Source organism: Schistocerca cancellata, chromosome 8 (genome assembly GCF_023864275.1).
Source record: "Schistocerca cancellata isolate TAMUIC-IGC-003103 chromosome 8, iqSchCanc2.1, whole genome shotgun sequence".
NCBI classification, from domain to species: domain Eukaryota; kingdom Metazoa; phylum Arthropoda; class Insecta; order Orthoptera; family Acrididae; genus Schistocerca; species Schistocerca cancellata.
This window is the reverse complement of record NC_064633.1, coordinates 292,820,910-292,836,913: the sequence shown is the minus strand read 5'-3', so window position 1 is coordinate 292,836,913 and position 16,004 is coordinate 292,820,910. Positions and strand designations below refer to the sequence as shown.

Genomic DNA, 16,004 nt, shown 5'->3' with positions numbered 1-16,004 from the left:
TTATCTAAAAGCAGGACTTTCACAAACTTCTTGTATTTGAGAGAAAAGTACTGCAGAAGATCTGTGGTCTGGTGTTAGACCCAAACATCGGTAAATAGATTCAAATGGCTCTGAGCACTATGGGACTTAACATCTATGGTCATCAGTCCCCTAGAACTTAGAACTACTTAAACCTAACTAACCTAAGGACATCACACAACACCCAGTCATCACGAGGCAGAGAAAGTCCCTGACCCCGTCGGGAATCGAACCCGGGAACCCGGGCGTGGGAAGCGAGAACGCTACCGCACGACCACGAGATGCGGACTCGGTAAATAGAGGATCAGACACAGCCATGAGCAAGATTAACTGTTCAAAGATATCGATATAGCAGGAATCATCAGAAGCAAATGCTTTCTGTGGGCTGGACATCTGACTCTGATGAACATGACTCGTGGCCAAGGAAGGTCCTGGATATCATCCGCACAGGGAAGAGACTCAGGGAAGGCCAAGCAAGAGGTGGAGACATGGGCACCACAAAGACCCGTGATGGTCAGCGATAGATGTGGATGGATGAGAGACAGCAGCAATGGATAGAAGCCTATGGAGAAGAAAAATTGTATCAGCGATCAGTCCATCGGGCCTGATCATGTAGAAATAAAGTAAAACATTTGACCTCTTTTGATCTCACTGACTGGGCTACTGTTATGCCACTGGCCTAAACGGGCACTTACAAACTGCAAAACTAATATTCGAGTAAATCTTACCTCACGGTTTTGTGGATTTCAACAGCATACAATTAACGTTTAACTCGTTTCCTTTGCCTGGCTTTCTTACTACGAAACTACGGTCTTCCGATTGTGATTTATACTTCAAACTGACGGTATTGGTTTTTCCATCATCTCCGTCGTTTTCTTTAGGCAGTATATGTATCGGCTGTTCCGTCTACATGATTTATCTATGCAGTCCAGTCACATTAACGTGATTACCCACCTATATTCGACATCAGTGCAATAACCACTTACAGACGGCAAGTGGCAGCTCTAGCAGTGGAGGGTTGGGGTTGTGCAAAAAGTGCAGTCGTTATTATAACGCGGAAACCGAGAGATTCACCTGACGTCCCAATGGGCATGGTCATTGACTTTCAGGCGAGGGGTAGAAGCATTTCCGAAACGGCAAAGTTTGTAAACTGTTCGCATGCCGGCATGGTTAAAGTACACCACTCATGGCAACATTGCCCTATACAGAACTGTCAATAAGGCAACTATGGTACACCATGGATCATAGACGACGGGGGGAACGACTGCTGTGGAAATGTTTTCGGATGAATGAATGTGCAGTTGCTGAGCAACTAGACGCCCAGATGAACCAAGGTCTACCAATAGCGTCTTCTCAACGATTGTTCAGCGAATGTTGCTGTTTATGGGCCTCTGCAACAGGCGCCTGGTTCGTGCACCCATGCTGACTGCTGTTCACCGGCGGCGAAGGCTCGAATTTGCACGCCAATACAGCAACTGGACGCCATTGAGTGGCGAAAGGTTGCCTTTTCAGAGGAATCACGTTTTATGCCCAATCGGCGTGAAACCTTGGAAAGCAAACACCCTGCAATAGTCGACGGAAGGGTCCAGACCGGAGGAGGGAGCGTTACGGTCTGGAGAATGATTTCGTGGCATTCCCTGGATGATCTCGTCATTCTGGGAGGCACAATGGATGAATACGAGTATGCATCTTTCCTTGGGGACCATGTCCTCCCCTACATGTAGTTTGCTTTTCCTGGGCATGATGGCATCTACCAGCAGAACAATGCAACGTGTCACACAGCTCGTAGTGCACGTGCATTTTTCGAAGAGAACCAGGATGAGTTTCTGTACTCCCGTGGCCGCCTAAATCCCTGATTTAAAACCAACCGAGAATATGTGGGACCATCTCCATCTGTGTGTTAACGCCATGGATTTTCAACAGAGAAACTTAGTGTTGTTGGCCACGGTACTGGAGTCGGAATGGCCCCACATCTCTTTTGGTAACTTCCAGAGTCTTAACACTTTTCCGGCTCATCTCGTGCACCAAAATTTGGTTATTTAAGGCTTTGACTGGCTCTCATATTAATGTGACTGGACAGTGTATGTATATAAGTTGTTTAAACATTACAACGACAAACTTCGAGGGAATGCAGAGGGGTGTCTTGAAGAACAAAATAAGGATAGAAACCTTTTACCGGAAACGTCATCCAACGACGCTACAGAGCATCAGAGTTATAGGCTTGTAAATGTATGCATATACAAGGTGATTCCGTGATGATGTAACAAGCTTTCTAGTATGGTGGAGAAGATGTATGAGTTTGAGGTAAGGATCCAAGTACTAGAAATAAAGAAGTGGAGACTTATAAGCGAAAACCATTCTGATATCCTTGACAGTGGATAACATGTACTGTTACTGTTGTTGCTAAGATTGTAGAGTGGACAACTGTCAAAGCTTGCAGAATGGACGAAAAAAGAAAAAAAGTCCAGTATACAAGGACTCTAAAATTCCTACGTTAAGAGCTATGAGCACTTGTTCAATACAGTCCGCAGCTCGTGGTGTAGTGGCTAGCGTTACTATCTCTGGTTCAAAGGGTCCCGAATTCGACTCCCGGCTGAGCTGGGGATTTTTCTGTGCCCAGGGACTGGGTGTTTGTGCTGTCCTTATCATTTCATCATCATCATCATCATCATTCATGATAGTGGTTAGATTGGAATGTGAAAAAATTGGACTGTGTGAAAATTGGGACTTTGTACGGGCACTGATGACTGTGCAGTTGAGCACCCCACAAACAAAATATCATGACTTGTTCACTAGAAAAGATGTGTTTCACAGTAGCGAGAATGAACAAGTACTCATAGCTTCTCACGTATGTCTTTTAGAGCCCACGTATACTGTAGATCTTTTTCTTGTTTTGGTCCATGCTACCACCTGTGACAGTTGTCTACCCTTTAATCTACCAAGCAGTACCGGTACATATATTCCACTGTCGAACGATTTTACCAGTGTTCCTTACCTCAAATTGATGCATTTATCCTTCTCTATCCCTGAAATTTTGTAATGTCATCACGGAATCACACTGTATATAGCTATATATACAGGGGCCGGCGCCTGTAACTTCGATGCTCTGTAGTGTTGTTGGATGATGTTTCCGATAAACTTCACTTCGAATTGTAAACGTAATTAGTTTATACATAACATTTAGAAAATTGTCTTGACTAAGCTGCAGTCATCAATTTTGCTAATTATTTTCGCCTGGGAGAGTCAGTAACACATACATGCAATCATAATGGGTGGTAAAGAACAGCTACTCACAGAAATCCAGTGTAGACTGTGATTATCGTATGGTAGCAAAACATGGTAAATAAGCTAATGCGTTAATGTGGAACCGATTTACGCTGTAAAAGAATTAATTATTATTTTGGCCACCAGGTGCAAATCTGGCGTTGTACAACATTTCGTCGACGTCTCTGCTCATATTGAACAAATTGTGTAAGTGGCGGTTACTAATAAAATCAACATTATGCTTTTCTCATTTGTTTCCCTCTTCCTGTTAGTATTTCATTAAATATAAGAATATTGCTATATGTCTTCTTCGCATTCACAGCGCCAGATTTGCACCTGGTGGCCAAATTGGAAACTAATTTTTTTTCAGCATTTTTAGGAGTATCGCTGCCATACGATATTAACAGCCGACACCGGACCTCTGTGATTAGCTGCAGTTTAATTATAACCGCCTGTGATTAACACAATTTGGGAAGTAGCGATCGTGAGCAATTCTGCCCCCGCAGTTCGGAAGGCATTTGGTGAGCGCGGCGACCTACCTGCAGGTAGGGGCTGCAGGCGGAGAGGAGAAGGCGGTGCGCGCGCAGCCGGCGCCCCTGGCAGCACAGCGTGACGTCGACGAACGCCTCGGCGGCCAGCAGCTGCCGCAGGTTTCGCAGCACGCCGCACTCGTGCCGCTCCCAGCGCACCAGCAGCCGGTCACCTGACATCTGCAGCCCAAGCACACACAAGCCTTAATGATTGCTATGGGTATCTGTAGATTTCATACAGGCTGTCCCATCTATCTTCACCAATCCCAATAGCATATTTTCCAGAAGTAAAGTACACTGCTGTGTAAGACTTGCCGACGACATATGGGGTGGGCGAGAAGTTCCCGCTGTTACCCCGTTTTGTACCAAATTTTATTATGCAGATTGGTATCTATGTTACTTCTTATCAGTCTTTGGAATCAAATATTAGAATTCACATTTACATGTTTCCGAAGTCGCAGTAGCACTCGAGTTTTAATCTGTAGCGCTGGCAGATGTGAGCGGTCATTGCTACAGTATTGAGGAAGCGCAGTGACAAGTGTGTGCGTTTACGAACGACAACACACAGGACAGAGAATGAAAATGGTTATGGGAGCAGTCCAGGAAAGATTTAATAAGGGTCCACGGCGAAGGGCAACACTTCTCGTTTGGGAAATCGGTGTGTGTGCTTTCTTTTAGCTGTGTTAGTGTGAGAACAGAAAGAAAGCCGGTAGTCTTCGTGCCGACTCCCCGTGCTGTCGAGAGCTGTTACACTCGCTTACGGACGCACACAAAGAACGCTGGTTATCCCGCTAGTCAAGATGCAGCAGTGCCAGTACACGTAGAACGTTACGCGCGTCTCATTAGCTCTGTAGTCTCACACGATTTTACATAAACTAATCGGTAAAAACAATTAATTTTCGCAGCTTCTAAATACGATTCTGCGCGGAATTCGAAAATGTTTGCAATGACAAATACGCATCGCTATGATTTTGCGTTTGGTGCATATTACACCATATGTTGCTGTGAATAAAACTTTGAAAGATATTGAAATTTTCTTTAGGCTTGAGAGGAGATCTCTACCTGTCTCCAATCACGAGAAAATGCAATTTGCGTGATCACTTCCGACCGCAAGTTCACGGGACTGAAATATTCATACAATAACGCACATCTCCTGAACCGTTCGAGATATCGACATGAGATTTTGGCGAGTGGTAGCATGGAAAGACGAGAGTATTTTGCTATATGGTTAACATAGGGAACTTTCTTATCAACGGCGATACAGCGGAAGCTATGGTTTTTTATTTATTTTTTTAATCCAATACTACAATTTTTTGAGAGTCTTAGACAACTATGATAGTATGAAATTAAACGCGAAATTTCTTACCTTACTTTACAACAAAACGAAACAATGTTTTCCGTAAGCTATTGATCACCATAGTCGCCTGTTGCATTTTTATAACACACTCTGTTTCACGATTCTGTCGCAATAGGTATTGCAAGGTAAGTTTGCGCCATTTATAATGTATTTTAATAAAAAAAGCAAAATTAAACCTCTCAACAAGAGAAAGTAGCCGTTCCTCATAAGTGATGATTTTTCTTCAAATGATATTCAGACAAAACTAAATCGCAACTTTTGCGGAATCTGTAACCTATCGAATTGGGTAATAGTGTACTACTGGAATGGAACTTGAAGTAAAGTGCCTGTTATTTAGAGACAACACGTCATAAAGTTTATCGGTGAAAAAATGGCGTCTAAATCATAGTTCGGTGACATCAGAACCCTTGCGATGGCACCAGAACCCTTGCCATGTGTTCATTAAGTCACTTATAACTATATTTACGATCGGATATTACGTGCACATTTTCCTTGCATAAATACGATAACCTCTGGATCGCGGTAACACATAACTACATCGAAAAAAGTTTAAGTTCCTCGAGAAATCGTCTTAAGAGTATATGGTAAAAATTTCGACCGTTTATCGTGAACAGAAATTATAGAAGTGGATATCCCCAGAACTGGTACTTTTCGTACCCAAAAATCATGGTTTTTCTGAGTTTTCTCAGCGACCGATTTTTTGAGCCCCCTATGGCCCGCCACACTTAATGCAAAAGAGCCAAACGATATGATCAGTTTGCCATGGCAGCTTCGACCCTACACTGTAGTATAGCTACAGTATGCTCATTCTTCTGATAAGGGTACAAATCGTCGTTAGGGCAAGGGCGTTCCAAAGCTCTGTTACCCAGAGAACCCGAGATTTGACTCCTTAAAAACTGCAGTTTCGCGGTCGTTTTTTTTTTTCAAGATATTGATGCCGTGCACTGCCGTACATGGCAATTACCTACTCGGTAAAAATGAATGAAAGTGCGGGAGCATGTTGCCACGGGTCTTCCAATCGAGCACAGAAAGTTGGACGCCACGTGGCATGAGCTCAGCATCAGTATAGCGCCAAATGGGGCTGGACCCGAAACACGAGGCAGCTGAAGAAACGGGAAGAGACAGCGAGTGCCAATCAGACAGCAATTGCGGCGCACAGTGAGAAGAACGAAGTGTGACGAGTGTAGCCCAAGAGTTTGGTCTTGCTCACGGCATTGTTTTACGTGCATGGTGAGCACTCAGAACCACAGGGGCTGCTACCTGAAGGGGAGGAGGTGGTCGACCACCAGTAGATGACCGTTACGTTGTGCAACAGGCAGGAGGTAACCCATGTCACACAGCGATTGAAGCAACCAAATTTAACAGGACTGCAAGGCACGCAATCTCACGCTCCAGAGCGACAACATACGGGTGGTGTCTTTGTCCGACTACAAGTCCGTTATGTTGAGACCCACACATTGGCAGCACCGTTTGCGATGGCCAATGGCGTAGGGATTGGACCAACGAGGAATGAGATCGCGTATTCCTCTCGGATGAGAGCAGATTCAGTCTGAGTAGTGATTCTGGACGTCTGAGTAGTGATTCCGGACTTAACCTCACACGGCGAGAGGTGGGAAGATGTAATGCACCCAGGAATGTTGTCGAACTGGTCGATTTGATCGTCCAGTTGTTAACGGTTTGGAGAGGTGTGATGTTGCATGGGCATACTAATCTCCTAATCTTTGAACACGGTACAGTCACCTGTCGACGTTGTTCTGACACTGTACTCCTTCCCCATGAGCGCCTTTTGAGGGGTGCAGCCGACCCTAACTTCATTTCTATGGATGACAATGCCTGACCGTATAGAAAAGCACAGGAGCTCTGGGAGGAAGAGGATACTCTGCTAACGTAGTGATCTGCTCGTTAGCTCACCGACCATATATATGGGATGCACTGGGAAGACATATTGCAGCATGTTCGCGTGCACCAACGGCCATCCAGCAGTTATCAACAGCACCGGTGGAGGCATAGAAAGTTTCAAGAGCTTCTTACCAACCTTCTTGCCAGTATGGGAGCATGTAGCGGAGTACGCATTTGCGTCAGTGGTGATCACACACCCTATTAAGAACCATGTGCCGCAATTTGTAATGTCCAGGGGAAACATCATAAATTACAGTAAAAGCAGAGTAATTATTGTCTTTGAATAATAGTGTCAATAAAAGTATTATTCCCGTTCGTCTCACTGTGTATTTCTTTTTTACCTTCGGTACTATACTGTAGCTGTAGCACGACTGTAGCAATGCTACGTATGGTCTAAGTTTCGTCGAGCTATGTTACTTGGCAGAGACACTCTCGTTCTTACGTTTTGCGCATCAGTATAGCAAGAGCATCAAGCAAATGTTGTTTAGCTATGCACTATACACAAATCAGCGTTATTGCTGTTCTTGTACAAGTACGTTCGTTGCGAAGATGTGAACAGCAGTACGTCTTTTTTCAAGTACAACTCCTTATTTTTTGCTCCATTTTCACCTCGCCCAGAATAGTAAGTGCAGTATCGTACTACACGTAAATGTAACGTAAATAAGGAAACACTGCAGTTACTGTGTAAGCTTTCTATAAAAATTTATTGATAAATGACAGTACTGAATATTCTTTTTTCAAAAACTTTCTCCTCGTCACGTGTGCCTCAGATCTCGTATTCAATTGCTGAGCAATACTGACTTTCGGTTGGCCCTGTGTAGCGCATGTCAACAGTGTCGCTAAACAAAACTTTAAACTTAGTGAAATAATGAAAACTAATATAATTAAATGCCAAAAGTAATTGTGTATTCAGTGAAACATGTTTAACTGAAACTCAATACTGAAGTACACTATGAAATTGAGTGACGTGAAGTGCAATTTCTGACTTGAAATGTTCACAAAATAAAATACTAATTTACTCAGAAGAAAAATAACTGTTTGAGATTACCTACAGTGTTCACTGTAAATTAATCTGCTTGCTTAGCACAACACTTGATAATTCCGACTACGAACTGTTTCCTCAGATGAACGCAAGGCGAGATCAGCCCTGAAATAAAAGTAATTTACACCATGCTCGGCCTTTTGTTTTGTGTCTGGTATACTGACGTTCTCGAAAGCAAATAGACACCATCAGACGCAGGAACTATAGAAAAAATAAACGATCTGTGGCTTCGTGTGGCGTAAGGTGCAATGTGCAATCAACACACAACAGAATATTCAGAACTTAACTAAGAATGATGCAGGAGCGTTTACTAAAAGAAAGCCGTCCTTAATTGCGAAATTCTCTAAATATAAAAATTACAGACATTCCAGCCAGTTGCGTTATATGTCGCATAATAAAAACAAAGAGATCAGATTAACACTAATCGTGAATGTTCTCTGTTGTCTGAGGGATAATGTTTTCCTTGTAACACGAAAAAAAAAAAATGGTTCAAATGGCTCTGAGCACTATGGGACTTAACTTCTGAGGTCATCAGTCCCCTAGAACTTAGAACTACTTAAACCTAACTAACCTAAGGACATCACGCACATCCATGCCCGAGGCAGGATTCGAATCTGCGACCGTAGTGGTCGCGCGGTTCCAGACTGTAGCGCCAAGAACCGCTCGGCCACTCCGGCTGGCCCTTGTAACACGACAGCCTATTGTAAAGGGAAGAGACGCTTTATTTAATCACTAACACGCGGCCGCGAAAGCACAGGCGCCGGCCAAGGTCGGATCATATACGTGTTGACAACTGAAATCAGTTTGACAGGATCACGTGGAGGACCAGTTTCACCCCATGCTCTACAGATGGGGTTGTTTCTGGACTTCCACCGGCTGCTAAGGCGACCACGTGACCGGGAAAGCGCTTTCATTGGGGAGCACAACGGTTGCTCGTTTCTCATGGCCGCTTTTCGCGTCCAGTGCAAAATTAAAGCTTACCCCAAAATTAATAAATATTGAACCTCTTGTGTCTCTGAAGAGCTAGTAGTCTCATTCGAAACAGAAAAGATGGACGATTAAGCGTGTGAAGACGCACCTTCGATATCCGCATTAGTTATTAATTATTGTAAGTTAAATGTTATAAATAATTACTGGACTGTAAATATATAAATGTATAAATATCTTGGCAACGCATTATGCGATTGCAACAAATGAGGTGTCTAAGGATACATCTCGTAGAACTGCATCGGACTGTAATAGCCTATTCACTAAAATTATTCACATAATTAAATGAGAGGCCGGAAAGCGGATTTCACGCAGTTAAAAACACCTTTTTTTTACCAGATAGACAGAGAAACATTAAAAGTAGCGGCAGTACTGTAAACGGAAATTGTGTAATGTATAATTTAAACTGTTTCTTAATACGAAAACGGAGGAAAACTATAGAAATTATTGTTCATAAATAAACCATTGTATATAAAGGAAAACTGATAACAGCATAATATTTCTCGGATAATTTCCGTGGTATTTGATGTATCACATGCGTGTAAAAAATTAAAATTAAAAATTTCAGCAATTTTAACGTTCAGTAGTTTAACTAACTTTAGTGGTGCTTGATCGAGGGTTCCTGGATGAGCAGCGGCAGTTGGGAGGGGATCGCGATTCGGACGCCGTTGGAGGCGGTCAGGTTGTGTTAGTATTACGAGAAAGTTTTATCTGATGAGCCGTGAAATAGCCGCTAGTTCGCCTGTGTGAATTATTGAGAGTTGCTACTTTCGGACATAGATACTTTTCGGCATCTGAAGAACTTGTTACTTTTCGGGTTGCGAGTGATACAAGCCGCGCGTAGATGGTTCAAATGGTTCAAATGGCTCTGAGCACTATGGGACTTAACATCTGTGGTCATCAGTCCCCTAGAACTTAGAACTGCTTAAACCTAACTAACCTAAGGACATCACACACATCCATGCCCGAGGCAGGATTCGAACCTGCGACCGTAGCAGTCGCGCGGTTCCGTACTGAGCGCCTAGAACCGCAAGACCACCGCGGCCGGCCCGCGCGTAGAAGGTTTCAATGTGTAGCCATTGTAGAATTTATAATTTGATATGCTGTGGAACTTTACTGGTTTTCTAAAGATAACTCACGCAATTGATCGTGGTTTAGTCAATCGCCTCCAAGATCTTGCGAAAATCAGTCAGGCTTTGAAATTAATTTATGGTGGACTTACGATTTTTGTATCTTCTTATGGAAAATAAACTCGAGTATGTGGTCTCGCGGTCGCGTTCTCGCTTCTCGAGTACGCAGTCTAGGGTTAGATTCCCGGCGGGATCAGGCATTTTTACCTGCCTCGAGATGATTGGCTTTGCGTTTTCCTCATAATTTCATCATCCTTCATGTAAGTGGCGAGAATGGACTGAGCAAAGGTTGGGAGTTTGTAAGGACGCTGATAACCGCGCAGCTGAGCGCTCCACAATCGAAACATCGTCATCGAACTTGTGAATCTTTAAATAATGCGTGAGTGCACATGTGATTTTTGCATAGGAAATCCTACCTACATTTATACAGGGTGAAAAGTATTCAAACCGACAAACTGTGGGAGGTTGTAGGGGACATTGAAACAAATATTTTTTCCTATGAGGAGTATTTAAACCGGTACAGGAAGATTTCTTTGGCGGCAGATTAATTATACCAACAAACTCTTTTCCATTTTTTTATGATCAAGAGACAACACATTAACACAACCCAATTTCAATTACAGTAAATTTTCAAAAATGCCTCCATCTACACGTAAACAAAGGTTACACCGTCGGATCATGTTCTGTCTGACACGGGCAAAAACCCCAGGAGTATCCTGAACTGTTCCTGCTGCTGCTACTATCCGGACAACCAGATCCTCTTCTGATGCAACAGGCGTTGCGTAAACAAGGTTGCACATCTCTCCCCACACAAAAAAGTCCAGAGGGGACATATCTGAGGATCGAGCAGGCCATGGTACAGGACCATCTCTGCCAATCCACATTTCTGAGAACCGTCGGTCAAGGAATCGACACACACGACGACTGAAATATGCCGGCGCCCCGTCATGTTGGAACCACATGCGTTGTCTTGTAGGGAGCGGGACGTCTTCCAGCAATTCTGGCAATGCTCTGGCGAGAAAATTGTAATAGTGCCTGCCATTTAATGGCCCAATTAAACAGTCTCCAACAACACCGACCCACACATTAACGAAGAACCGCACTTGATGAGCGCTTTTAACTGTGGCATGTGGGTTATCCTCACTCCAAACTTGCGAATTGTGCATGTTGAAGACTCCGTCACGCCCGAACGCTGCTTCATCGGTAAAAAACACAGAGGATGGAAATGTAGGATGCATTGCACACTGTTCCAGGTACTACTGCGAATACTGTGCTCTGGGTGGATAATCAACTGGTTCTAGGTTGCAGACACGCGGTAAGTGACATGAACGTAACAACTGCTTTCGAAGAACTGTTCTTACATTTGTCTGATTCGTGCCCATGTTACGAGCAGTTGCACGAGTGCTGATTGAAGAATCCCGCTCCACATGCTGCAAAACAGCTTCCTCAGATTTCAGCGTTCTTACCGTGCGACGGCGTCCCTGTCCAGGTAATCTGCTAAATGACCCGGTCTCACGTAGACGTTGGTACACAGCAGCAAAGGTCGTATGATGCGGGATACGGCGATTACGATATTGTTGTTGATAAACCCGCTGTGCAGCTCGTCCGTTGTGGTGCGCTACGTAGTACGTACCAACCACATCAGTGTACTCACTCCAGGTGTATCGCTCCATTAGTAAACAGAGACAGTGCACTACTACACTGGTGGATAGCAGTTGCTTACAACTGAAGAACTTAATACGCCCTCTAACAACTGAAGAGCATAATACAGCCTCCACCGGTTTAAATAATCCTCATAGGAAAAAATGACATTAGGGAAAAATATTTGTTTTGATGTCCCCAACAACCTCCCAGAGTTTGTCGGTTTAAATACTTTTTACCCTGTATTAAGCATTTCTGTGAAACACTTGCTACATTGCAACGATTATGAGTTGGCGCCCCATAGACGAACGTCGCCAAACTTGTTAAGTCCAACCACATTTACGGGGGCCCATATAAGTGCTTGTACTGTGTAATGAGTGGATAAGTCTTTTCGTGCAGTAGCACGTGGGGGCTCCTAGCTGATAAAGGAACTGTTTAGAACTTCCATTTTCTGCGAGTTGATGCGAGAGATTGTATTTCATTTAGTCATCCACACCACATGCACATTCCCAAACAACTCGTACGGTCGCGTCCTTCAATTAATAGTTCTGACGAACAAACATTTCATTTTCGTACACGCATTGAATACCTATAAAAATTCCTCCATCAGTAGAGTCAAAACAGTTATTTACAAACAAGTTTTCATCTTTAGAATAAAGCATTCCAGATAATTTCTCTTAGATTCACAAATATCAAATCTCTTTCTCTACTACGCTTCAAATAAGAGTGCCCGAGCGCTGCACGGTTGACTGGCGACCAAGTGAACCACAGATAAACACAGAGGCAAGGATCTTATTCACTACTCGTACGCACTCATTCGTCTTTGTCCCAGTACAGCAGAGGTGTATTATTTACAAAGGCAAAAAACATACGAAAACTTTACAACTGCTCTGCATAGATGAGTAGCATTATTACCTTTTCATCGTTGGTGTAACGTTAGTTTACATGACGACATTAGATTGCGACATCAAGTTTTGAAACTGCGCCACCGGCTTCAGCGGACGCGTCGCGCGCGGTTGCGCAAATCGCTGGAGAAGCTGAACTCTTTCGGCTTGTTCCAACTTCGGTGGCCCGAAAGTAGTAGTTACACGATGTTTGAGGGTAGGTGTCGTGTCGGTAACATGGCAACAGTGTTAAATATGAAGTGAGGGAACGGAGGTAACTAGTTTGCTTCTCTGAATTCTACACTATGCGTAGGTGTTTGTGGGATTTCAGTGATGTTGACTAATAAAACAAGCAATGACATTTTGCTTTTAACTGATGTAGTCCTACGCTATCTGAACATGGATAATGACGATATCTCAGCTGAAGACCAAAATTCATTCCATTAGAAAGAAAAACACAACCGAGTTACGAAAACTACAAGGGAATAAGCAACTGTCTGTAGAAAAGATAACATTTACTGCAGAGAAATGCGAATCTCCACTTACTAAAACACGCAGTTTCATCTGTAGCTTGTTGTGGCGACAATGTTTCATACATTGTAGTGTCTTTCTTCCTTGTCGCATCTTTAACTGTATTAAGTATAATTGTGATTTGTTTTTGTCACATTATCAAATGTTTGAAAAGAATTGTCGGATCTTCCGCAATAAATTCTTTCGCATAGGTCTCTGAGCAACCGAGCTGAGTTCCTTTTTTTTTTTTATCCTAACACGAATCTAAACGCGTCTCTTTATTTCTTTCCTTACGCAGCGATTTGATGCAGAGAAGCATTACGTCCGCCATTACTCGTGCAGCTGCCAGAACTTATTCCATTAAAGAGATGACCCAAGCATTCATAAAACGTCGAAAATGAATTGTACACTGCTGTGTTGCTGTCTCCAGCCACATACGAAACCAGTTTCGTGTAACTGGATTCATGAGATAGTTTCACAACCTAATGTCTGTACACTGTACTCACACAAATCTTCAACTGAAAACTAAACTCTCAATAACAGATGTGTATTCTTTTCATGTTTCGTTTATTCACTGTCAACTCTAACGAATGGACGAACTAGTGCAGGAGGAACTATTTGTATCATGGTTTTAATAGCGCCTTGTTTACGTGTGTGGTACACTATTATACGGTTCTGAGCTGTTTTAAGGACAGCAAATGGATTACTGAATAAAACATGTAGGATGCTATTAAAAATACATCTTCATCTAAGTATCTCCGTAACGAAAGAAGAGAAAAGAAAGGCTGTTATGCTAGTCAACGTACCTTTGGTAGCTAAACAACATTTGCTTGGTGAATTTTTTATTTTGCTTTTGGATAAGAAATTGTCTCGAGTGGTCAAGATAAATAGGATAGCCAGAATACTTCATAAACATTTTCTTTTGAAGCGTTCAGCTTTGACCTAAGTGTATAATTTCGTTTGGATAATATTCGTAAGTACATTCAGTTCTTGGCTATGGTATTCTTTCCTGGGAAATAAATTCGCAAAACATGAATGCTCTTACCACAAAATGTGAATGCAGTTTTCGAACTAAAAAAAAGCGCCATGTGCATAATAACCAAATAGAGTATTGGGGCTCATTGCAGACATCTGTTCCAAAAGTTGGGGATTTGGACAGGGGCGTAACTGCAGTCATGCACCACAGAAGTACTCTCCCGACCGTGTGACGCTTCACGGTTTGCTGAACGTCTATGCTATGTCTGTCATAGGCAGTTCCCTACTCCCCATAAATAATACCATCACCACCCTGGTTGCGCACCTCCTACTTGGTCAAAATGCAAAACGAATAAGAAAAACTTTTTCAAAAAAACATCCCACCTAATTTTTGATACACAGCGAAACGCTATATAATTTTAAAATTTTTTTTCTCTGACAAATCAGTACTTGAAACAGCTAATTCGTCCCTGCTTCAGTGCAAATAACTTTTATTGCGCGCTACCAAGGTATTTTTTGAATGTAATAAAAAACAAACAGTTTTTAAGAAAATCTATATGTAACTAATATAATTACCTTCTTATGTTCCAAACGAAAATTGTAAAAATTAATCTCAAACCAGAATAACACAACAAAAAGAGAATTATTGTCCTCTGGCCTGCTCACAGAGATTTTTTATCTTCTGTGAAGCAAGAGAGAAACAAAAAGTTAATTTGAAAGGAGCGCATGAGTATGAGTATCCATATTTTGCGTACCTGCTAAGTAGTCTATTAGTTAAGAAAAACTCAATGTTTATTCTATTTCTGCTTTCATATCTATATCTATACAACTATATAAAGCAAGTCTTTGATTAAGGTCTTTACATCTACATCTACATGGATACTCTTCAAATCATATTTAAGTGCCTGGCAGAGGTTTCATTGAACCACCTTCACAATTCTCTATTGTTCCAATCTCGTATAGCGCGCGGAAAAAAAGAACACCTATATCTTTCCGTACGAGCTCTGATTTCCCTTATTTTATCGTAGTGATCGTTCCTCCCTATATAGGTCGCTGTCAACAAAATATTTTCGCATTCGGAGGAGAAAGTGGTGATTGGAATTTCGTGAGAAGATTCCGTTGCAACGAAAAACACCTTTCTTTTTTAATGATGTCCAGCCCAAATCTTATATAATTTCAGTGACACTCTCTCCCATATCTCGCGATAATACAATACGTGCTGCCTTTCTTTGAACCTTTTCGATGTACTCCGTCAGTTCTATCTGGTAAGGATCCCATACCGCGCAGCAGTATTCTGAAAGAGGACGGAGAAGCGTAGTGTAGGCAGTCTCCTTAGTAGGTCTGTTACATTTTCGAAGTGTCCTGCCAATAAAACGCAGCCTTTAGTTAGACTTCCCCACAACATTTTCCATGTGTTCCTTCCAATTTAAGTTGCTCATAATTGTAATATCTAGGTATTTAGTTGAATTTACGGCTTTTAGATTAGATTGATTTATCGTGTAACCGAAGTTTAACGAGCTCCTTTTACCACTCATGTGGATGACCTCACACTTTTCGTTACGTAGGGTCAACTGCCACTTTTCACACGATTCAGATATCTTTTCTAATTCGTTTTTCAGTTTGTTTTGATCTTCTGATGACTTTATTAGTCGATAAACGACAGCGTCATCTGCAAACAACCGAAGACGGCTGCTCAGATTGTCTCCCAAATCGTTTATATAGATAAGGAAGAGCAAAGGGCCTATAACACTACCTTGGGGAACGCCA

The 16,004-nt window shown here is 42.5% G+C and overlaps 1 protein-coding gene across 1 annotated transcript in view; it reads right to left on the bottom strand.

The window, feature by feature from the left end:
- The window catches only part of LOC126095530 (uncharacterized), a 391,122-nt gene that overhangs the window by 101,687 nt on the left and 273,431 nt on the right, over positions 1 to 16,004 (bottom strand). The window contains exon 5 of the mRNA XM_049910312.1: positions 3,822 to 3,992. Within this exon, the coding sequence (XP_049766269.1) occupies positions 3,822 to 3,992 (171 nt within the window). The remainder of the gene's footprint in view (positions 1 to 3,821; positions 3,993 to 16,004) is intronic.